The following is an 18796-nucleotide window of genomic DNA, read 5'->3' as shown; positions in this document are numbered from 1 at the left end:
CATTGCGCGATAGCATCCACCCTGTCGGTTTCCATGCGGATCCCCTCCGGTGACACCACGAACCTAGGAACTCGACTTCTTGCGTGTGGAAGACGCATTTGTCTTGATTAGCGTACAGGCCAGCGGCGTCCAACCGGCGGAGGACCTCCCGGACATGCTCTGGGTGTGACTCCCTGTCCTTAGAGAATATAAGGATGTCGTCCAAGTAGACGATACAGATCACGTCCACAAGTCCAGCTAGTGCGTCGTTGATGTAGCTCTGGAAGGTCGCCGGCGCATTAGCTAGTCCGAACGGCATGACCAGATACTCAAAATGACCGTATCTCGTCCGAAACGCCGTCTTCCATTCGTCTCCTTCGCTGATCCGGACCCGGTGGTATGCATCCTTCAGATCCAGCTTCGTATACCACTTCGCGGAAGCTAGCCTATCCAAGATCTCACCGATCAGTGGTAGTGGCGCTCTGTTCTTCACAGTGATCTTGTTAAGGCCTCTGTAGTCCACACATAGCCTCAACTTTCCTCCTTTCTTCGGTACGAATAGGATCGGCGCCCCAGCTGGGCTCTGCGAGGGCCGAATCCATTTCTTGCTCAAGGCCATTTTCAAATATTCTCGTAGTTCCTCGAGCTCTTTCTCCGCTAGTGGATAGATGGGCCCGTGCGGCGGCTCGGCACCTGGCTCTAGCTCGATCTTGTGTGACCGAAACCTTCCATCTGGCAATTTCCCTGCTAACTGCGCGTCGAATAGATGGAGGAATTCTGCGTATTCCGACGGCACGGTGGCACACTTGGTCTGCGGCTCTGCTCCGGCTCCTCTGTCCTTGCTAGCTTCGACCCTTGCTACCGCGGGCACTGCTATCATACTGTACTTTGCCTCGTGGTACGCATTCCGTATATCCTTCTTGCTGGTCACCAGTTGTAGACTGTCCACGTCGAGAGGGTACGTCCATCCTAACGAGGACCATCGAAATATAGGCTCAACGGCACGGCACCAGGGGAGCCCAAGGATTGCAACCCAGTCTTCTGCGTCTGAGACTCGGAATTCGTGAGCCTTCGTCTTCGTCACCCCGAAGCCGTCCGTCATCTTTGTATGTAATACCCTCTTGCCATAGTTGGGACCTTTGCTTCCCCACATGCCCCGCAGCGTCTCACCGGAGTCTTGTAACGTACCCGGCTCGATGCCAAGCACTCTTGAGTCCACGACATTCTCGTCGGCTCCGGTGTCAATCAAGGCTTTTCCAATGCGCCAGCAGCCGCCAACCCGGAGACGGATGGTGGTTTCCAGACGGAGCGGCTGCTCGTACCCCTATTGAGGCTCGGTGTGGCGGACCCCCAGCGGCGCTGTGTTTGGGTTCCGGTCCTCAGGACAAGGTCCGTCATGTTTGGTTCTACCGCAGGTCCTGCAGTTAGGGCATTGTCGAGAGTAATGTCCCGTCTGTCCGCACGAGTAGCACTGGCCGTAAGCCACATCCCTCCTGGGCGCCTGTTGGCCTGCATTCCCGTCTGATGTTTCTTCCCTTGCTGGTGCTGGGGTCGAGGACGATGTTGCGTTGGTCCTCGGGCCAGGCTGTTGGTACACCGGTGGTCTGCTGCTTATTTCAATCGCCTCGGCTTGCTTAGCTACGTCGTCAAGCTCATACCGAGTCGAGGGAAGTCCTCGGGTCATGACTTGTCGCTTCAACTCCGGTCGTAAGCGGTTGAGTACGTTGACGACGCGTATCCGTTCCGGTAGTTGATCAGGGCACTCTGTCTCTATAGCATCGTATACGTCGATGAACTGCTGGTAGCTCTGGTTGGGGCGCTGGGTGATACTATCGAGTCTCTGCATCACGCTGATCACTCGCGTATCGTCGCTAGCCACACTCCTCTCCAGCCACTTCTCCATAGCGTCCCACCGGACGTTCCCCAAGTCGTTTTTGTAAATAGTAGCAACGTGGCTGGTCCACCGTCGTTGCACCGCCCCATCAAGGCATCCGGTGGTGTGCAGTACACGCGCCGCATCAGTGTCGAAGTCCTCCGCGTACATCATGAATCTCCCCTTTAGGTTTAACATGAACGAGGTAAGTTCCGACCAGTTGGTGCCCCGGTACTTGAGTGTCGGCAAGTGGCCTCTCCCTCCTAGATCAAGCCGAGGTCGCTTTAGGCCTGGTCCGATAGGTTCAACCTGGGTCCCACCGGCGGTACTATTATGCGGCTCTCCCCTTCTTAAAGCTTCCAATTGTCCAATCCTTTCTCGTTTCTTCTTCCTCACTACTTCTTCTTCCACTAGACGGTCAAGCTCTTCTAGCTCGAGCTCCTCTAGTTGGGACCGGCTCAGTTGCCTCATCGTCGCTGTTGTCGTCGTAGCGTCGACAGTGCCACTGCTCGTCTGCGTCGCTGTCGTCGTCGTTGCACTACTCGATGTAGCTCCTCCGGTGTCACCCAGCGTGCCTGCGGCTGTGGTCTGGCTTCGCATCAGGGCTCTTCGCATCGCCATTTTCTCCCCAACGGTCCGTACGCCCGGAGACGGGTGGAGAGATCAACGTGTCAGGGTACGGCTAGGCCGAAGGCAATAGTACAGAGTGATGGGGAGTAACGGGCGTCCCTCCTACGTAGCACCGGGTGGTCACTGGCGGTCTCAGGTAGGGGTGCCCACGGTGATGCATTGATCTCTGCCCTCTCTATCTTCCTCCGTCTCGACTCCTTACTTATAGCCAGCCGAGTTTCTCTCTTGGATTCTGGATGTTTGCTTCCGTATGTCTGTGTTCCTCCGACTTCGGCCAATATCTTGGACAGCGGCTCCTTATCTGCAACCAAGCGATTCCCTATCCGCTGCAAACGGCTTCAACGGCTCTCATTCGCCACAAGCGGCTCTCTAGCCGCCACAAACGGCTTCCTACCTGGTGGAAGCCGGCCCGCCTCGGATGACACTTGTGGCTCTGACAACTCCTTCCCTATCCTACTTCGAGATGGTCCTTATATAGATAGCTAGGCCGCCGCTTGGACCCGGCATAACAGCAGGGTCGGCGATGCCAAGGATCTTGACTCTCGTCATCCCAAAGCTTCACATAGATTGTAATCATGATTCGGGAGTCTTTTGTCCGAAACACCCCTCCGGCGGCCCGCCGGTGTCCTGCGTTCAGTGTCCTGACACCCACTGGTGCCTATGGCATTCTGTTCTCTGACAAGGGGTGGGATGCTGCTGATGTGCAGAAGATGCTCGACTATTTTTTTGTCGCGACAAGTCGTAGTATCTGCTAATTGGGGTTCTCGTCGAGCGTATACATCTCAACCATACGCTCAAGTGGATAGACCGTAACGTGGTCTAGACGCTCGCAAGAATCGCGGCGAGGGGGCGTGCTGCGCGCCTTCTATCGTGAGGGGACGGGTTCGCCGACGAGCGTTATCGGATAGGCGAGGTCCGATAAGGGGTCGGATTAACGATTCGAATTCTGGACCGGCTGTCGAGTTATATTCCGCCGACGTAGTGCTTGACGGTCGACTGGCTAGGATGCTCGTAATCCTAAACTGCACCAATCTCCCTATTATCGCTAGGTAGGCGAAGTCAACAAGGTGGGCAGCGCGCCGTAAGGGTTGACTAAACCCCCTTGTGTGTCAGCTGCGGGATTCGAACCCGCGACTCGTCACCAACCCAAGTGGGCGAGGCTCAAATCGGGACTTATCTACCAGCGAAGTGACCAACTACACCAGCCGACCAGATAAATATAAAGCGGTGGAGAACCGAGATAACGGTGTGATTCCGAGACTCTATCTCAATAACCTGACGCATAGCGGACTCAGTCTACCTATCGACGAGGAAATGATAATGCTTTATTTAATATATACCCTTCATATCAAGGAGAAAAAGCATTATCCTTAATTTAATCAACTCTCTTAGCTGCTGATAGCTTCACCTAGGACCAGAATCTTACTAGGGGCCGAGAGGGCGCCGGCTAGGCAAAGGAATTGTCTTAGTATTTAGGACCACTTGCACGAAACTAGTTCTACATCGAGCCTAACGCTACTATGGATTATTTTCTATAACGTAGGCGAGACTATATGGATTACTTGCATCTTTCCAAATGATAAATGAAACTTGAGCAGCCGGTCTCCTGGGCATGTATTCCTTATTGTGATATTATGCAGTGGACGGAATCCCTGACTAGGTATAAGTAGGGTTGTACAAAGATTTTTCTAGCCATAGTTTTGAGTTAGTGCACATGTTGTGGCGACCCTGACGAGTCTAGTGGCGTCATGCAGTATCGGCATGGGCACCCCCTTCTCATAATTGAGCTTGAAGTTGGCAATTTCGACGTGCATACCCTCAATTCCCCGAGCGGTTTTAGTTCTAAAAGGCACTCCCGTCTTTGCAATGCTTAATTGTTCTGCAGCCAGAGCAGTTAGTGGATTCCACTTCATCGTTGCGTCCAGAGCGGGTAGTCCAGATGTGCAAAGGACCACTCCGTTAAGACGTCAGCTCGTACTAATTTTGCTCATCAATCATCTTCCTATACATTTCTATGACGATCCAGGTTCTTGATGTGCAACGTACCCATGGATTCGCCGGTTGGTCCGCCGAGTTGGCGTGGCACTATCTCCCCCAATCCCGGTGCCTCATATCGTGCCTGCTGACCTGGGAAATGTTGATCGGGTTGGTGCTTCCCAGATATATACCGAAAAGCAGCCCCTCCACTTTAAATATCGCGCGGAACAGATGGCAGTTTCATGTCCCCTCTGACCTCGCCACTTACTTGCTTCCACTTGCTGTACATCTTTACTTTGCTTACAATTACAACCATCCCCGACAATGGACGCAGACGACGAGGTCGCACGACCTGAGGCAGAACGACCTGAGGCAGACCCCGCTTTGGGAGACGGGCACGTTAGAAAGACGACAGCGACACGCGTCATCGACCAAACTGATGGATTGGTCTCCAGGAGGACACGATCGATGTCAGATATCTTCACTATCATCTGCGCTGGCTTTGCTCTCATCTCGGACGGGTACCAGAACAACCTGATGACCATGGCCAACGTGCTCTTCAAAGAGGAATACCCCAAGGAGTACACATCAGCGATCAGCACTCAGGTCTCAAACTCATTGCTGGTCGGTGAAGTATTGGGCCAGGTCGTCGTTGGACTTACATGCGACTACCTTGGACGCAAAGTCGCAATTATCCTAACCACGACACTGATCGTGGTCGGAGGAATCATTGCTACGGCATCCAGCGGCACGACTGTTCAAGGCATGTTCTGGATGATGACCATCGCTCGAGGGATTGTTGGATTTGGAGCAGGTGGTGAATATCCGGCCTCAAGCACGTCCGCTTCCGAGAGTGCAAACGAACAAACACCCAAGCACCGAGGTCCAATCTTCATTTTGGTCACGAACCTACCATTGTCGTTCGGCGGACCACTTGCTGTTTCGATATTCCTGATTGTCTTAAGCGCGGCCTCTAACCACCTTGAGACGACATGGCGAGTTTGTTTTGCCATTGGTTGCATCTTTCCCCTGAGTATCTTCTACTTTCGACTGAAGATGTTGAACTCGAAGCTCTACCGCCGCGGCGCTATCAAAAGAAATGTACCATATGGTCTCGTCCTGCGTTACTATTGGAAAACTCTCATCGGCACGTGTGGAGCCTGGTTCCTGTACGATTTTGTCACCTTCCCCAACGGTGTCTTCTCTGGGACTATCATCGCGTCAGTGGTACCAAAGACAGGGAACAGCATCCTCTCGACTGGGGAGTGGCAATTGCTTCTGGGTGCCATCGCACTTCCGGGTGTCTTGGTTGGTGCATTTCTCTGCGATCGTATTGGCCGCAAGAACACTATGATGCTGGGGTTCTCAGGCTACCTGGTGTTTGGCCTCATCATCGGCTGTGCATACGACAAGATCACTCACATCATTCCCCTTTTCGTCATTTTCTACGGCCTGATGCAGAGTTCGGGCAACTTGGGACCGGGTGATATGCTTGGTCTTCTGAGCTCCGAGAGCTACGCAACTAGCATACGAGGCACCTGTTATGGCTTCAGTGCGGCAATCGGCAAAACGGGAGCCGCCGTCGGAACCCAAGCTTTCACACCCATCGAAGAACGTTTCGGCAAGCGGTGGACTTTCATAGTGGCTGCTATCTGCGGCGTGGTGGGTATTTTGGTCACGTACTTCTTCATTCCGAATATCACGGGTGAGGATTTACAGAAGCGTGACGATGCTTTCCGGGCATATTTGATCGAGCAGGGCTGGGATGGTGAGATGGGTGAGGGCAACTTGAAACTTCACGCTCAGCAGGTAGATAGTTCCATAGCCGTACAGTAGCCAGCTTTAGAGGTGGTGTAACGAAATGATCCGGTGTTCATCTTTCCGGAGTTATTTGGATAGAGGACAGGCTGACTGAAGTTACGATATTAAACGAGCCATAAAAAGGGTCAGAATTCACATAACCATATTTTAAGTATATTCCTTAAGTTATCCGCTGGCTAGGGTGATCAGGGACATACTTATGGACGTGTTGTTGACTTAACCTGGTGAGGTAAGACTGCCGAAATACTTTAAATTAAGGGACAGTATTCACCACAACCACAACGTATCGGTGACTCCACATAATTATACATATCTGTATATTTGGTGTTAAAGTCTCAGACAATATGAAGAATTCCGATCTAACCATATTTCTTAACCAATAGAAGCAATCACAATGTCTAAAACACCCGCCCGTGATAGCGTCCTAAACACAGTCAAGTTTCTCAAAGCAATCTTCCTAGAACTCAACCCTCAAACCCCCCTGATATACGCCTAGCGAGTAGACAAATTCTGGCACACTATCATAAATTACCCCCTTGACTCTAACGAGCCCTCTTCCTGGGATCAGACAATAACGCGGAACCCCGAGTTAACCCCCTACTAGCTAAGGTGTTGGCCTACATCTTCAAACAGCAATGTCTCCGCCAGCTAGATGAGCAGATATGTGAGGTCTTCAGCAGAGAGGACGCGCCGTGGCGTCGTATTTTGGTCCACTGACCGCCGCTGGCCTGCGCGAGTGTATGCAAGTAGGGATTTCCCAGTAGATTTAAGTTTAGGTTCAGTGTTTGTGACAAATGGTCTTCCGGTTTGCTGGACGCCAAGATTCAGAATAGAGAAGCTGGTGATGGGGCATGTTGATGCGCAGTAGCTGTTGGGAGACGAATCTAGTTCAGCAAAGTATCTAGGATTTCTATAGCGTAGCGGGATGTATGCAATTGTTGAATTCCAATTTTATAATATTTCATGCTGTGTCTCGGATTTAATTAACGGAAATATATCTGCTATAAACAGTCAATTTAGTCCCTAAATCCAGACTTAGTTTATGCCAGATCTATGTCGGGATGTTTCCCAATTTAGCTCCACAGTATATCGTCGAAATTATCAAACAAGATCTCTCATCGTGAAGGCATAGACTGCCACTTATTCCTACTTACCCCACATGCCCGCTCCGGGTAAAATAATGCGAGATGCATATGTGAAAGCGTATCTGACAACTGCCGCCCGACGGTTCGAATATTCCCCGCATTCTTCAATCAAGGCATGCTTGTGTAAGCGAGTCAGGATGTCGCATATCTTACACCCGAGGTTGATGTAACCAGTCACTTCCCCCCCAGAGTTTGTCATTACTTCGGTTCGTATCCGCGATGCTTCTCAACTATACTTCTAACAGTTGCTTTTCAGTTTGTAGTCATGATCTCCGAGTCCGAGAAGCACGACAGTAGTCCTGGGGCACAGCACCATGAAGAGTCTAACCTAGATCACAAGGATGCTAAGATTCTGCCTATTGAGCAGGAGGCACATCACGATGCGTACCACGTCAACTTGAGTTGGCGGTCTTGGGTATGTCCGTTATAGAGCGCGAAAGAAGACAGCAGGAGTTGCAGCTCGCTAAGATACTATAGCTTGTCGTGTTCATTACCTGTTTTGCGTAAGAAACGAGTTATTTGGAACAGAATACCGGAGCAGCCCGCTGAAATGCCAATCTAGGATATTCGCACAAATCTTCGTCGTCGTGGCCGCTGGGTCTGTCATCACCTTCATTATTCGAGACCTAGGAGATGCCTCGATTGCCGGCTGGGTCATCCAAGTCTGTATTCAAACCTATACACTCCAGCCTTTCCTCTCCCGCTTACAATTTTTCTAGGGTCCTCTTCTCATGCAAAGTGTCCTCTCACCCATCGTTGGTCGGCTATCAGATGTCCTGGACCGCAAATATCTCGCTACGGTACCACCCATAATCGCATTCATTGGCGCAGTCATCTCAGCTAAGGCTACCTCTATGAGCATGCTAATCGGGGGAGGCATACTCATCGGCACGACCCTGTCGACTATCTCGATCGTTCAGGCAATACCCTCGGAGATTCTACCCCTGAAGTACCGAGCACTTGCTAATGGATTTGCATTTATGGGGGGTGCTCTTGGCGGATTGTTAGTAAATATTCGAGACTAATGACCGTCTACGACGCTAACGTAACAGGATCGGGTCACTCGGTGCTGGGGCTGTTACAAACGTCAATACAGGTGGATGGCGCTATATCTTCTGGATGCAGGCTGCGTTCCACGGAATTACTGCACTGGGGCTGTTGGGTCTTTACTGGCCTCCAAAGAACATCGAGTACCCCAAGATGTCCCTGCAAGAGTACATTTGGGCTTGCGACCCGATTGGATCACTTTTGTTCGTCGCCAGTGCTACATTGATGCTTCTAGCGCTCGACTGGGCCGGTGGCGCGTACACGTGGTCTGACCGGCACGTGGCTGTGCCCCTGAGTTTGGGCCTGGCACTACTCGTCTTGTTCACAATTTACGGTAACACGTCCGCGGCCAATGAAGCACAATATTTGCTAACGCGCACATAGAGTGGAAAGGAAGACCAGACGGGCTAGTCGCTCACATATTTTTCAGAAAAAACCTCAACTTCGTTTTGTCTGTCTTCGCCTTTGCCGTGGAAGGCTGGATCTTCTATAGTGCCGTTAATTCAGTCGTTCCCCAGATCGTGCTCAACCTGGGTTTCGAGACCAATGCCTGGCGTATCTCCGTTCGCCAGCTGAGCTACCAGGTGGTGACTTTAATCGTGAGTATCCCCATTGTTTGGTATTCCACCCGGTACAAGGACCTGCAGTCTCCCCTTCTGCTTACTTTCACCCTCTTTCTCGTTGTGTAAGTCCCCCATCCCCATTTTACGAATGGTCGTCTTACTCATTTTTTCCCTTTAGAGCAATCTGCTACGCCACGATTCAACCGTCTTGGGATAAAGCCCAAATCGGCTTAAATGTCATTGCAGCAGTGGGGCAGTCGGGCCCCCTGGCTCTGCTGGTAGCCTGCGTCCAGTTCACCGCACCGCACGCATACCTCTCCACCGCAACAGGCCTTGCCTTCTCTGCGCGTGCCATTGGAGGTGCATTTGGTTCCGGGGTGCTGAATGCCATCATCAACGGCCGTCTCAGTACCCATTACGCCGCGGCTATCTCCAAAGCAGCCACAACCGCAGGGCTTTCCAGTGAAAATGTGCCAGCACTGTTGGAAGCACTGGATGCGGGCGAGATAGGCACCGCTGATGTGCCGGGTGCGACTACAAGTGTCTGGGCAGCCGTGATGTATGCGAGCCAATGGGAATATGCGCACGCTTATCGTTTGGCGTGGGCGAGTATCATCCCCTTTGTTGTCTTCGCTATTGTTTCTGTGGCCTGTCTGAAGGGGGTTCAGGATTTGATGACGGAGAAGGTGGAGGCGACGGTCGAACATGCCGAAAGGATGGAGGAGAAAGGAGTATCCGCGTAACTAGGGCAGCTTTGGGAACATTAATGTTCCTTGGACTTATACAAGATGTGGTCAAAGTCCAAAGTAAGTATTTAAGGTGTGAAATAATTAGATTTTGTATATTGAATACCTATTAGGCCACTCTCTTCATGAACCGTAGGTTTACATAGGACAGTATAGCAACCGAGAATTCAAACTTCGACCCTCCATCCTCCCGAACCCCAACCAAAACCGCTCTTAGCCATGGAGCTGAAGACACAAGATCAAGTGAGAAATCGTTTTCTCCTATGTTAGGATTATATTTGTGGTCCTATTGGATCGTGCTGTACCTCGTCTCATAGGGACGCAGCTGTCACGCGGTACACAGGATACTGAACATACTACTTTCAACAAGAAAAGGCCTGTTTTTGGTAAAGTATATTTTGAGTACTGGAGGTTGGACAAGGGACTTCTTGTACATCCCGTATGGTGAAGGTCTGCCAGCGCTTCCGGTTCAACTCACACGGTAGAATTATTGTCTACACAGGCCACCCTCGCGATACTTTACTTGCACTGAAAGACGGTACGGGGGCCATCTGCTACCCGGCTTCTATCAATATGCCGTTACAGCGGCGTAAATAAACATACGCCGAACACATAGCTACAAGCGGCACGCCGGCCGCAAGCTGGACAACGCCGATAAGTCCCATGTTACACTATGTACCAGGATAGTGCTTTTACCGACTTCGACACATCTTTCGCAGTCCGGGCCGTCATGGGCCAGCTCTAAATTCTGAGCTGCAAGCCGTGGTTTTGCACCCGTTTTGTAGCCTGATGTGTTGTAGATTCAGGGGACCGCCATATTGGATGGAGAAGGTCGCTTGTGCGAAACACAACGTGAATATCTAGGGATCAGGAAGACGCGCTGATTGGATGGATCCTCGAAATGGATCGCGAGGGTCGTAGCCCGTCGGCGCTATTCATCGCTAAGATGGCGTTGATTCTGTTACCTCAGGATCGTCGATCAGAGGGCCTCGGTCGCCATTGGGTTCATCGCTTTATTCAACGCCATCCAGAGGTCGGAAGTATCCAATCTCGACGCCTCGACCGTCAGCGATTTGATGGCCTATCGACGCAAAATATCGACGATTTCTTCGAGACGTACGAAGCCTTGATGTCAGCTCACGACTACTTTCCACATAACGTCTGGAATATGGACGAAACAGAAATCGCGATTGGCGAAAGGATCGAGGGTATAGTGTACGGATCGTCAGAGAAACATACAACATTCGTTCGGAGTGACGAAAGCCGCGAATAGGTCACTATATTACATGCTATATCAGCGATGGGTAACTCGTTGACCCCAGCAGTAATATATACTGGTAAGAGCCTCCAAGCCCAATGGTTTAACGATTGCGACGATATACCTGATTGGCAATATACTTATTCGTCTAACGGTTGGATCAGTACAGATATCGCCGTTCGATGGCTTCGTGATATCTTTATACCTCGTACACAACTAGCTGATCCCGACGAGCAGCGGTTCTTGATATTAGATGGTCATATCGCTCACGACAACATCGAGTTTATGTGGTTAGCCTATTGTAACAAGATCTCGTTACTATTTTTGCCAGCACACTGTTCTCACGGGCTCCAACCTCTCGACGTCGCCGTATTTGCTCCGTTAAAGCGGTACTATCGCTCGTTAGCGACCTCTCTCTCGATCCAGTACTTTTCTATTCCATTTAAAAAGTCGACGTTCCTCTCGCTATACATCGAGGCATATAGTAGCTAGGGAGAGTCTGGCAGCGATTACGCCATTGCGATCGTCGCAACGGCTATTGTTTCGGAAGCTGACTCGTCGGCTAGATGTACAGAGCGTCGAGGTCGCTACTTTGACCCAACGTGTACACGCATTAGAAGCCGAGATAACTTCGTTACGCCCCAAACCACGTAAGAAGGTACGATTAGGGCCTAATGAACGATTTGGTAACATTGTACAGATTAAGGAAGCGATGGATTGAGCCCTTGAAGTAGAACGGCAACGAGACCAGGTACAACGTCGGAATCAGGTAATACTGGGCCCAGCTAAGGCGTCAGAATCTATCAGATCTATACCTCAGGAAGCCCTAGAGCACAGCTTTCTATTAGAGCTGGTTGTTGGATTGCAATATGTGGCCGGAAAGGTGGGGTTGTACGTTACACTTTGGAGGATGAGCTCAAAGTTGGTGTCTTGGCAATCACAGACCAATTGATTGGCCCATGATCTTACCAACGTGTCTAATCCATGCGAGGTCCACACATGTCCCGCCAAAGATTAGGAGCCACGGGATGGTCGGACTTAACGGATGGAGTCTACGCTTAACCTGATTAATTCCCGCGGTACCGACCAGCATCCAGTGGCTGCTTTAGTGGGCCCCTGCGTAATTCAATGTTTTCTTGGCCTTATCAACCTCCCGCCTTCTTCCGAAAAATAATTCGCCGACTCCGAAACAGAGGACGAGTTCAAAACTTTCTTCCTAATAAAAACCCGCAATCCAAAAATTCAAGGAAGCGCCCATTGAGCACTCTGCCATTCTCCGTCACCTTTCCTCAGCTGTGAATCGTAGACCTCTCTCCTCTCAACCTTCTGGTCTTGTTCTTTTTTTCTTCTTTCATACCACATCACGTCACAATGTCCGCTAAGGTCGATGCCGTTGTTGAGCAGGCCAAGGCCAATGCGCCTGGCCAGTTGAGCGGTGCTGCTCTCTACTCTAGATTCGCCCTTGCCGGTGCAATCTGCTGTTCCATCACTCATGGCGGTCTTACGCCTGTCGATGTGTACGTTTATTTCGTCTACCTCTCCCCGCTTGCATGGTTCTCGGGCTCCAAGGCGCATTCCGCGTACCTCGGTGCTAGGTTTCCACCGCAAGCAGTCATAATCCAATAGCAACCGCTGACTCGTAACCTATTCCACAGTGTCAAGACAAGAATCCAGCTCGACCCCGTGACCTACAACAACGGCCTGATCGGAGGTTTCCGCAAGGTTGTCGCAAATGAGGGCGCCGGTGCTCTGTTGACTGGTGCTGGTCCTACCTTCGCTGGGTACTTCCTGCAGGGTGCATTCAAGTTTGGAGGGTACGAGTTCTTCAAGCAACAGGCCATCAACAGCATCGGCTACGAGAACGCCTCCAACAACCGAACCCTCGTCTACCTCGCGTCCGCGGCTTGTGCTGAGTTTTTCGCCGATATCGCCCTTTGCCCACTCGAGGCCACCCGTATCCGTCTCGTTTCGGAGCCTACCTACGCCAATGGTCTGATTGGTGGTTTCAGCAAGATGCTGAAGAATGAGGGTGTCGGTGCCTTCTACGCCGGCTTCGGTCCTATTCTCTTCAAGCAGTAAGTTGGGCACACCCCCAGCTACTTCCCAAGAGGGAAATGCTTACATATCCACAGGATCCCCTACACCATGGCCAAGTTTGTCGTGTACGAGAAGGTCGCCGAGATGGTCTACCGCGCTTATCCCAAGTCGAGCATGTCCGACAGTCAGCAGACCGCTGTCAACCTGGGATCCGGTCTCATTGCCGGTTTCGCCGCCGCCATTATCTCCCAGCCCGCCGACACCATGCTTTCCAAGATCAACAAGACTAAGGGTGAACCCGGAGAGGGCACCACCAGCCGTCTGATCAAGATTGCCAAGGAGCTCGGTATCCGTGGCTCGTACACTGGTATCGGTGCTCGTCTCTTCATGGTTGGTACTCTGACTGCCGGTCAGTTTGCCATCTATGGCGACGTCAAGAAGGCGTTGGGTGCCACTGGTGGCGTAGAAATCAGCAAATAAGCTGTTCTCGATCGTCTTTTGGAGTGAAAAGAGGATGTAATTGTGGTGGACAAGCAAAGCGACAATTTCCTGTGCACCTGGCGTTGGGGCATCTGGACAGCTTAGTCGTAACATCGTGCAGGACGATTGCAACTCGGTATTCATGACTTGGGCAGTGCGTTTACCGCCATGGTTTCTTAGCCCTTAGACTGGGGCGGCATTAGATGGAACCTTGCAGGCTTTTGCGAGTGTCCAATGTCTGCCTTCGACGATGAATTTCGGGGATCGCCTTGGAAAAGAGAACCCGAGGTTTCTGGTTGCCTCTGTTGTATGTAGATGCCATGGCATAGAGCATAGACAAAAAACATAGACGCAGGAAACCTACACTGAGGTGGGTGGTTGTACAATAGAACTGATATCTTCTGCCCTTGGTTGCAAAGTCGTGAGGTGCGACGTGTGAATATACATGAGTGCCATGCCTTGAATGAAGACAGAAGAAAATTGCATGTTAGGAATGAAGCGACACTTCAATACGAGGCTTGACGTTGGAGGTGTGCGTGCAGGTCTCCGCCTCAACCTCGGACGCTATTTGGGGGTCACACAACCGAGCTAGAGGCCGATGTTGACTCCGAGCGCCGATGGGCTAAGACCGGTATAATCTCCACGTAAAAAAAGACACTCTCTTCGTAGATCAGGCAGGCCCTTGTTGCTTGTTCCTATCCACCGCCGATATGAACTACGGATCGACGGACGCTCCGGCGAAAGTTGCCAAGAGCCCCGATGGCAGCTCTCCATCGTCGCCAATCGGGGCCGATACTAGCCTTGCACATAGCCAAGAATCTGTCTCCTCTGCCTCCGTTACACAGGTGGATGAGTCCGAATCAAAGGAGGGGTGGCGACGCACGCTGGGACAGAAACTAAACAGCTTCTATGAGAGGAACTTTGGGCTTTTTTTGGTGTTCTTGGCGCAGATGTTTGGATCCATCGTAAGTATCAGTTGCAAGTTTCAAGTAGTAAGATGCCCTAAACCCTCGAAACGCTAACGATATAAATTAGATGTCCATGGCAACCCGACTGCTCGAGACTGGGTTCGAGACAAAGTTCCACGCTTTGCAAGTCATATTCGTGCGAATGCTGACTACGGGTGTCCTGGGGTCTCTATACATGTGGTACAAACAAGTTCCCGACTTTCCATTCGGAGAGCGTAGTGTGCGGCGACTTCTAGTGCTGCGTGGCATGGCTGGGTTTACTGGCCTGTTTGGCTTGTACTGTAAGTGAAACACGATCAACAAATGGCGTGAATGACCTTTGAAACTGATGAATCTCCAGACGCACTCTCCTACTTGGAACTATCTGAGGCTACTATCATAACTTTTCTTGTGCCTACGCTGACTGCATTTGTCTGCTTCGTTGTGTTGAGGGTGAGTTCACTCTAATGGCCAGATTACCGTTACCTTTAAAACGATTCTAACGTTTCTTGTGTTCTAGGAGCCATTCACGGTGAAGGAGGCCATGGCGGGCGTCATTGCATTCGCCGGGGTTATATTCATCGCCCGACCAACCTTCCTATTCCCAGACGCGGAAGCTGGCCCGTTGCATCCTGATTCTCCCCACTCCAAAGGAACATCCGTTTTTGCCATGGACAAAGGTCTCGTACCTTCAGTGCCAGCCACCCCAGCAGAACGTGCCTTGGCTGTGACATGTGCAGTCGCGGGTACTTTCGCATCAGCAACTGCGTACGCCACGATTCGGCTCATCGGTAAGCGGACTCACTCGCTCGTGAGCGTCAACTACTTTGCCATCCTGGCCACCGTGGGGTCGTTCCTCATCCTCATCATCCATCCGGATCTGCATTTTGAGACCCCGCAGAATGCTGCGCAATGGTTTGAATACCCCGTCCCAATCTGTCTGTACCTTGAATCCTAACCGAGGCAGGATCTTGCTCGTCACCATCGGAGTCGCGGGGTTTCTATTACAGTTCCTCCTGACGGAAGGGCTGCAGAGGGAAAAGGCTGGCAGGGCGACAAATCTTATTGTAAGTTGATGAGGGGCTCGACGTGATCTTTTGGCACAGCCGTGGCTAATAGGGCTTAGTACACACAATTGGTATTCGCACTCATCATAGAAAGGGTTGTTTGGGGAACTACGCCGCCTGTGGAAAGCCTATTCGGTGGTGCTCTGATCATCGCAGCGGCCCTCTGGGTCAGTCTGCAGAAGAACCAGACACCGCCTGCTGTGCCGCAGAACCAGCAGGTCGTCGATGAGGAAAGCAGTCTACTGGGTAGTGCTGGTGAGGACACCAATCGACGCGTCTGATTGCAGGTGTTCCGACGTAGTTATTTGGGGGATATCCGTGTATGCAAGGGGTGGGTGGGCATTAGCAGAGTGAGGAAGCACAAATGATTAATGGTGTGGGTATGGATGTTACTGTTCACTAGATCAGGAGATGGAAAGTAGAGGCCTAGAGGTACAGATAGTGAGGGCCAACTGTCCCGAGAGTGCTCTAGAGAATAGAAAGAAGAGAGGAAGATGAAAGAATGCACAACTTGAATCCATAATTATGTATCTGTGTATCTGTGAAATCCAGGATTAGGCCTATAAGTTGTTTCAAGATGGGAATCTCATTATCTTATACCAAAGTGGAAGGCACCCCTCCCTTTTACAGACTTGCGCCGGTCTTTAGCTACATCGTTCAGAAACTTAGCTTTCAGTTGATTGCCACCTAACTCGTCTCATTTAGAATCCCCTCGGCCACCTTCTCAGCCAAAGCATAGACAACACTCTGCGGGTGTCCAGGCGTCAAAAATGGGAACGCACTCGCATCCACAACCCTCAACCCCGCCACCCCAAACACGCGGCCCTTACTATCCACCACAGCGCTCTCGTCTTTCCCATTCCCCATCTTACACGTACCACTGGCATGGTACACCGTCGTCATGCTCTTACCTATCCACGCCTTTATCTCGTCATCCGTCTGCACATTAGCAAAGCCCGGATAGGCCTCGTCGGAGTCCGCAACGCCCATCGCGGCCAGCGTGTCCCAGATCTGGCGCTGCCGCTTGAAGGACTGCACAGCTAGATCGAGGTCCGCCGGGTGCGTGAGCCAGGCTGGGTCGACGAGGGGAAGGGTCGTCATGGAGCTGCTGGCGAGCTTGACGGTTCCGCGGGAGAGGGGAGCTACGAGGCTGGTGGTGAGGCTGGCATAGTTGTGGCCGTCTTTGGGGTCCTGGGTTTGTTTGTTCGACTTTTCGGGTATATCATGCGGTAAGTAAGGTAGATAGCAGTGAAATGTGCAACGTGAAATGGAAGTGGAAGGATAAGGTAGGTACTCACGTTATCACCACTGTAGGCGGCCTGGGGAAGCCATTCGATTTCAGGCCAGTCAGAGGGGAATGCTGCATCAAGGGCCGTACGTGAACTGTTGCTCAGCAAGGACCTGTAAGGTTCGGGAAGCTGTTGTTAAATGAGAGCAAGTTACATGTGCGGTCAAAGAGAAGCTTGAGATCGAACCTTCTCCCATCCGTAGTAGCCAGGGCCAAAAATGGAGAGTGGCCCACTGTAGAGATATTAACATCAGCAAATGTCCGCTTGTGTCTTTACGGTTGAATACCTTTGGGTTTCAAGGTACAGCTTCACTAGCTCGGCTGCAAGAACAGGGTTGTTGGCCGAGGCTGAGGCCGTATTCACTTGGACTCGGTGAGCCGAGCCGAATATTGGATGGTCCCACATGTTGTTGCCTACGCCTACCAGATTGCGAGTGCAAGCGATGTTGAAAGCGGCCAACTCGGAGCAGTTGCCGATACCTGAGACCTGCCATGCCAATAGTTAGTTGCCGTCCATTATGTGCGACTTTCGACAATCTCCGTTTGAAGCCAATCGAGATTGTACTACCATTAGTAGCTGAGGCGATTGGAACGCTCCCGCGGACAAGATCACTTCTTTTCTGGCTGAAAGTGTGAAATTGACGGATCCAGTGCCGAATGTACCAGCGGTCAAGGCCTGGATACCTGTGGCTTGCGGCGTAGTTGAGTTGCCGGTCCCAAAGAGAATGCGGGTGGCGAGCGTGTTCTTGTACAGTACCGGCGCCCGTCCTTGCTTGAGAGCGTGTTGCAAGAAAGCCGACTCAGACGACGATCGTTCGCCAGTAGTTGGATCGATGGTCAAGGGGCCATATGCTGATCCCAGCAACTGACCACTGCTGAATCCAGCGGTCTGGGGCATGCCAGCTTCAATGAATGCTCGCTGTACCCATGTCCCAAGGGGGTCCACGGCGTTACTGAATGAGACCTGTAGAGGACCATTCCCTGGCTCGAATGCGTCTGGGTCTTGAGTGATGGATGAATTAGTGTAAGTGCCATAGACGGACGCCGTGTAGTTGATGGATTTCTTGAAATACGGAAGCATCTTATCCCAGGTGAAGCTGTCATCGCCAACCTCGTCGGCCCATTTCTGCATGGCCTGTACCGTGGGCCTCTGATACACGAAAAAATTCCTGGCGCTGGAACCCCCAAATGTCTTTCCACGGGCATAATGTAGTGCCCGTGCAATCGGCTTCTGCTGGACTGTTGTCGATATGCCCCAGTCGATCAATGGCTGGAAGTTGTCGAGGTCGCTCCCAGTGTAGAACGCAGCGTAGCCGGGTACGACACTGAGATTACCATTGTCCGTCTCATAGAAACCTCCAGCCTCGACTACAGCCACGCTGGCGTTGGCCTCGCTCAAACGCGTCGCTAAGGTAAGGCCAGCCGTGCCGCCGCCAACGATGACGTAGTCGTATTCGGCATTGACACCTGAGCGACCGAAGAAGGACGAATAAAGAGGTTGCTGGGATTGCACGACTGCTGCCAAGCAGATAAGCGAAAGCAATATAGGGGACATAGCTATCGTGCGGTGTGGTGCGTGGCGTCTGAATTTCTTGGAGGGAGGTGCACTGAAGCTTGGAGACTTCTACCACAAAATTTAGTCTGCGTCAACAACTTATTCAATTCGAAATTATAGTCAGTTCTGATCAGCGTGGAGATGGCATCGGCTCCGATCTGATGTAAGCTTGCGAAAGTACCTTACATACCGCTTAATCATGCCAAGAGAGGAAGACAACATACGTTGATGATGACCGAGCTAGGCAGACGAAATCGCAAGACTTGAATACCTGCAAAACTTATTGGAGACCGTGCCCAGGGGCCTAATAGGTTCTGCAGAGAATGGTCGGGGGGATTCTCATTTCCGCGATCGAACCAAGAATCGCGCAGTCTATATCGTCC

The 18796-nt window shown here is 51.5% G+C and overlaps 5 protein-coding genes and 1 non-coding gene across 6 annotated transcripts; 4 read left to right on the top strand and 2 right to left on the bottom strand.

The window, feature by feature from the left end:
* Nucleotides 1–3589: 3589 nt before the first annotated feature.
* On the bottom strand, nt 3590–3692 carry BCR38DRAFT_t355. The gene has a single exon. It is a non-coding gene; the product is annotated as a tRNA-Thr (tRNA).
* Nucleotides 3693–4296: 604 nt separating this feature from the next.
* On the top strand, nt 4297–6395 carry BCR38DRAFT_450585 (major facilitator superfamily domain-containing protein). The gene has a single exon (XM_040861392.1). The coding sequence runs from the start codon at nt 4784–4786 to the stop codon at nt 6293–6295; it is 1512 nt and encodes a 503-aa protein (XP_040710481.1). The 5' UTR covers nt 4297–4783; the 3' UTR covers nt 6296–6395.
* Nucleotides 6396–7622: 1227 nt separating this feature from the next.
* Nucleotides 7623–9945, top strand: BCR38DRAFT_379123 (major facilitator superfamily domain-containing protein). The gene is made up of 8 exons (XM_040857382.1): nt 7623–7631; nt 7682–7840; nt 7903–7928; nt 7988–8087; nt 8145–8428; nt 8478–8806; nt 8857–9157; nt 9214–9945. Exons 2-8 carry the CDS (start codon nt 7691–7693, stop codon nt 9776–9778), a joined length of 1755 nt encoding a protein of 584 aa, XP_040710480.1. The 5' UTR covers nt 7623–7631; nt 7682–7690; the 3' UTR covers nt 9779–9945.
* A 2465-nt stretch (nt 9946–12410) lies between these two features.
* On the top strand, nt 12411–13556 carry BCR38DRAFT_414321 (mitochondrial carrier domain-containing protein; the record flags this gene model as incomplete). The annotated part of the gene is made up of 3 exons (XM_040858923.1): nt 12411–12556; nt 12695–13114; nt 13172–13556. The coding sequence occupies 3 exons, from the start codon at nt 12411–12413 to the stop codon at nt 13554–13556; spliced, it is 951 nt and encodes a 316-aa protein (XP_040710479.1).
* Nucleotides 13557–14202: 646 nt separating this feature from the next.
* Nucleotides 14203–16091, top strand: BCR38DRAFT_450571 (uncharacterized protein). Its single transcript, XM_040861391.1, has 6 exons — nt 14203–14521; nt 14592–14805; nt 14865–14956; nt 15024–15418; nt 15471–15570; nt 15630–16091. Exons 1-6 carry the CDS (start codon nt 14267–14269, stop codon nt 15849–15851), a joined length of 1278 nt encoding a protein of 425 aa, XP_040710478.1. The 5' UTR covers nt 14203–14266; the 3' UTR covers nt 15852–16091.
* A 20-nt stretch (nt 16092–16111) lies between these two features.
* BCR38DRAFT_450570 (putative GMC oxidoreductase) lies at nt 16112–18794 on the bottom strand. Its single transcript, XM_040861390.1, has 6 exons — nt 18604–18794; nt 17427–18511; nt 17146–17345; nt 17046–17091; nt 16869–16988; nt 16112–16779 (listed from the first exon to the last, which is right to left on the bottom strand). Exons 2-6 carry the CDS (start codon nt 18411–18413, stop codon nt 16258–16260), a joined length of 1875 nt encoding a protein of 624 aa, XP_040710477.1. The 5' UTR covers nt 18414–18511; nt 18604–18794; the 3' UTR covers nt 16112–16257.
* Between the last annotated feature and the right edge of the window lie 2 nt (nt 18795–18796).

This window comes from Pseudomassariella vexata (genome assembly GCF_002105095.1).
Source record: "Pseudomassariella vexata strain CBS 129021 chromosome Unknown BCR38scaffold_21, whole genome shotgun sequence".
Taxonomy (NCBI): domain Eukaryota; kingdom Fungi; phylum Ascomycota; class Sordariomycetes; order Amphisphaeriales; family Pseudomassariaceae; genus Pseudomassariella; species Pseudomassariella vexata.
The sequence above is the reverse complement of the archived record's forward strand: the minus strand, read 5'-3'. Positions and strand labels throughout refer to the sequence as shown.

Excerpts from the sequence above, each read along its gene's own strand:
- BCR38DRAFT_379123 (XM_040857382.1), top strand. The coding sequence starts at position 7,691 with ATGATCTCCGAGTCCGAGAAGCACGACAGTAGTCCTGGGGCACAGCAC. Across the intron at positions 7,929-7,987 it reads GTGTTCATTACCTGTTTTGC|GATATTCGCACAAATCTTCG; the intron begins GTAAGAAACGAG and ends ATGCCAATCTAG. Across the intron at positions 8,807-8,856 it reads CGTCTTGTTCACAATTTACG|AGTGGAAAGGAAGACCAGAC; the intron begins GTAACACGTCCG and ends ACGCGCACATAG.
- BCR38DRAFT_450585 (XM_040861392.1), top strand. The coding sequence starts at position 4,784 with ATGGACGCAGACGACGAGGTCGCACGACCTGAGGCAGAACGACCTGAG.
- BCR38DRAFT_450571 (XM_040861391.1), top strand. The coding sequence starts at position 14,267 with ATGAACTACGGATCGACGGACGCTCCGGCGAAAGTTGCCAAGAGCCCC. Across the intron at positions 14,806-14,864 it reads TGGCCTGTTTGGCTTGTACT|ACGCACTCTCCTACTTGGAA; the intron begins GTAAGTGAAACA and ends ATGAATCTCCAG. Across the intron at positions 14,957-15,023 it reads TCTGCTTCGTTGTGTTGAGG|GAGCCATTCACGGTGAAGGA; the intron begins GTGAGTTCACTC and ends CTTGTGTTCTAG.
- BCR38DRAFT_450570 (XM_040861390.1), bottom strand. The coding sequence starts at position 18,413 with ATGTCCCCTATATTGCTTTCGCTTATCTGCTTGGCAGCAGTCGTGCAA. Across the intron at positions 16,989-17,045 it reads GCTACTACGGATGGGAGAAG|CTTCCCGAACCTTACAGGTC; the intron begins GTTCGATCTCAA and ends ATTTAACAACAG. Across the intron at positions 16,780-16,868 it reads CCGCCTACAGTGGTGATAAC|TCGAACAAACAAACCCAGGA; the intron begins GTGAGTACCTAC and ends ATACCCGAAAAG.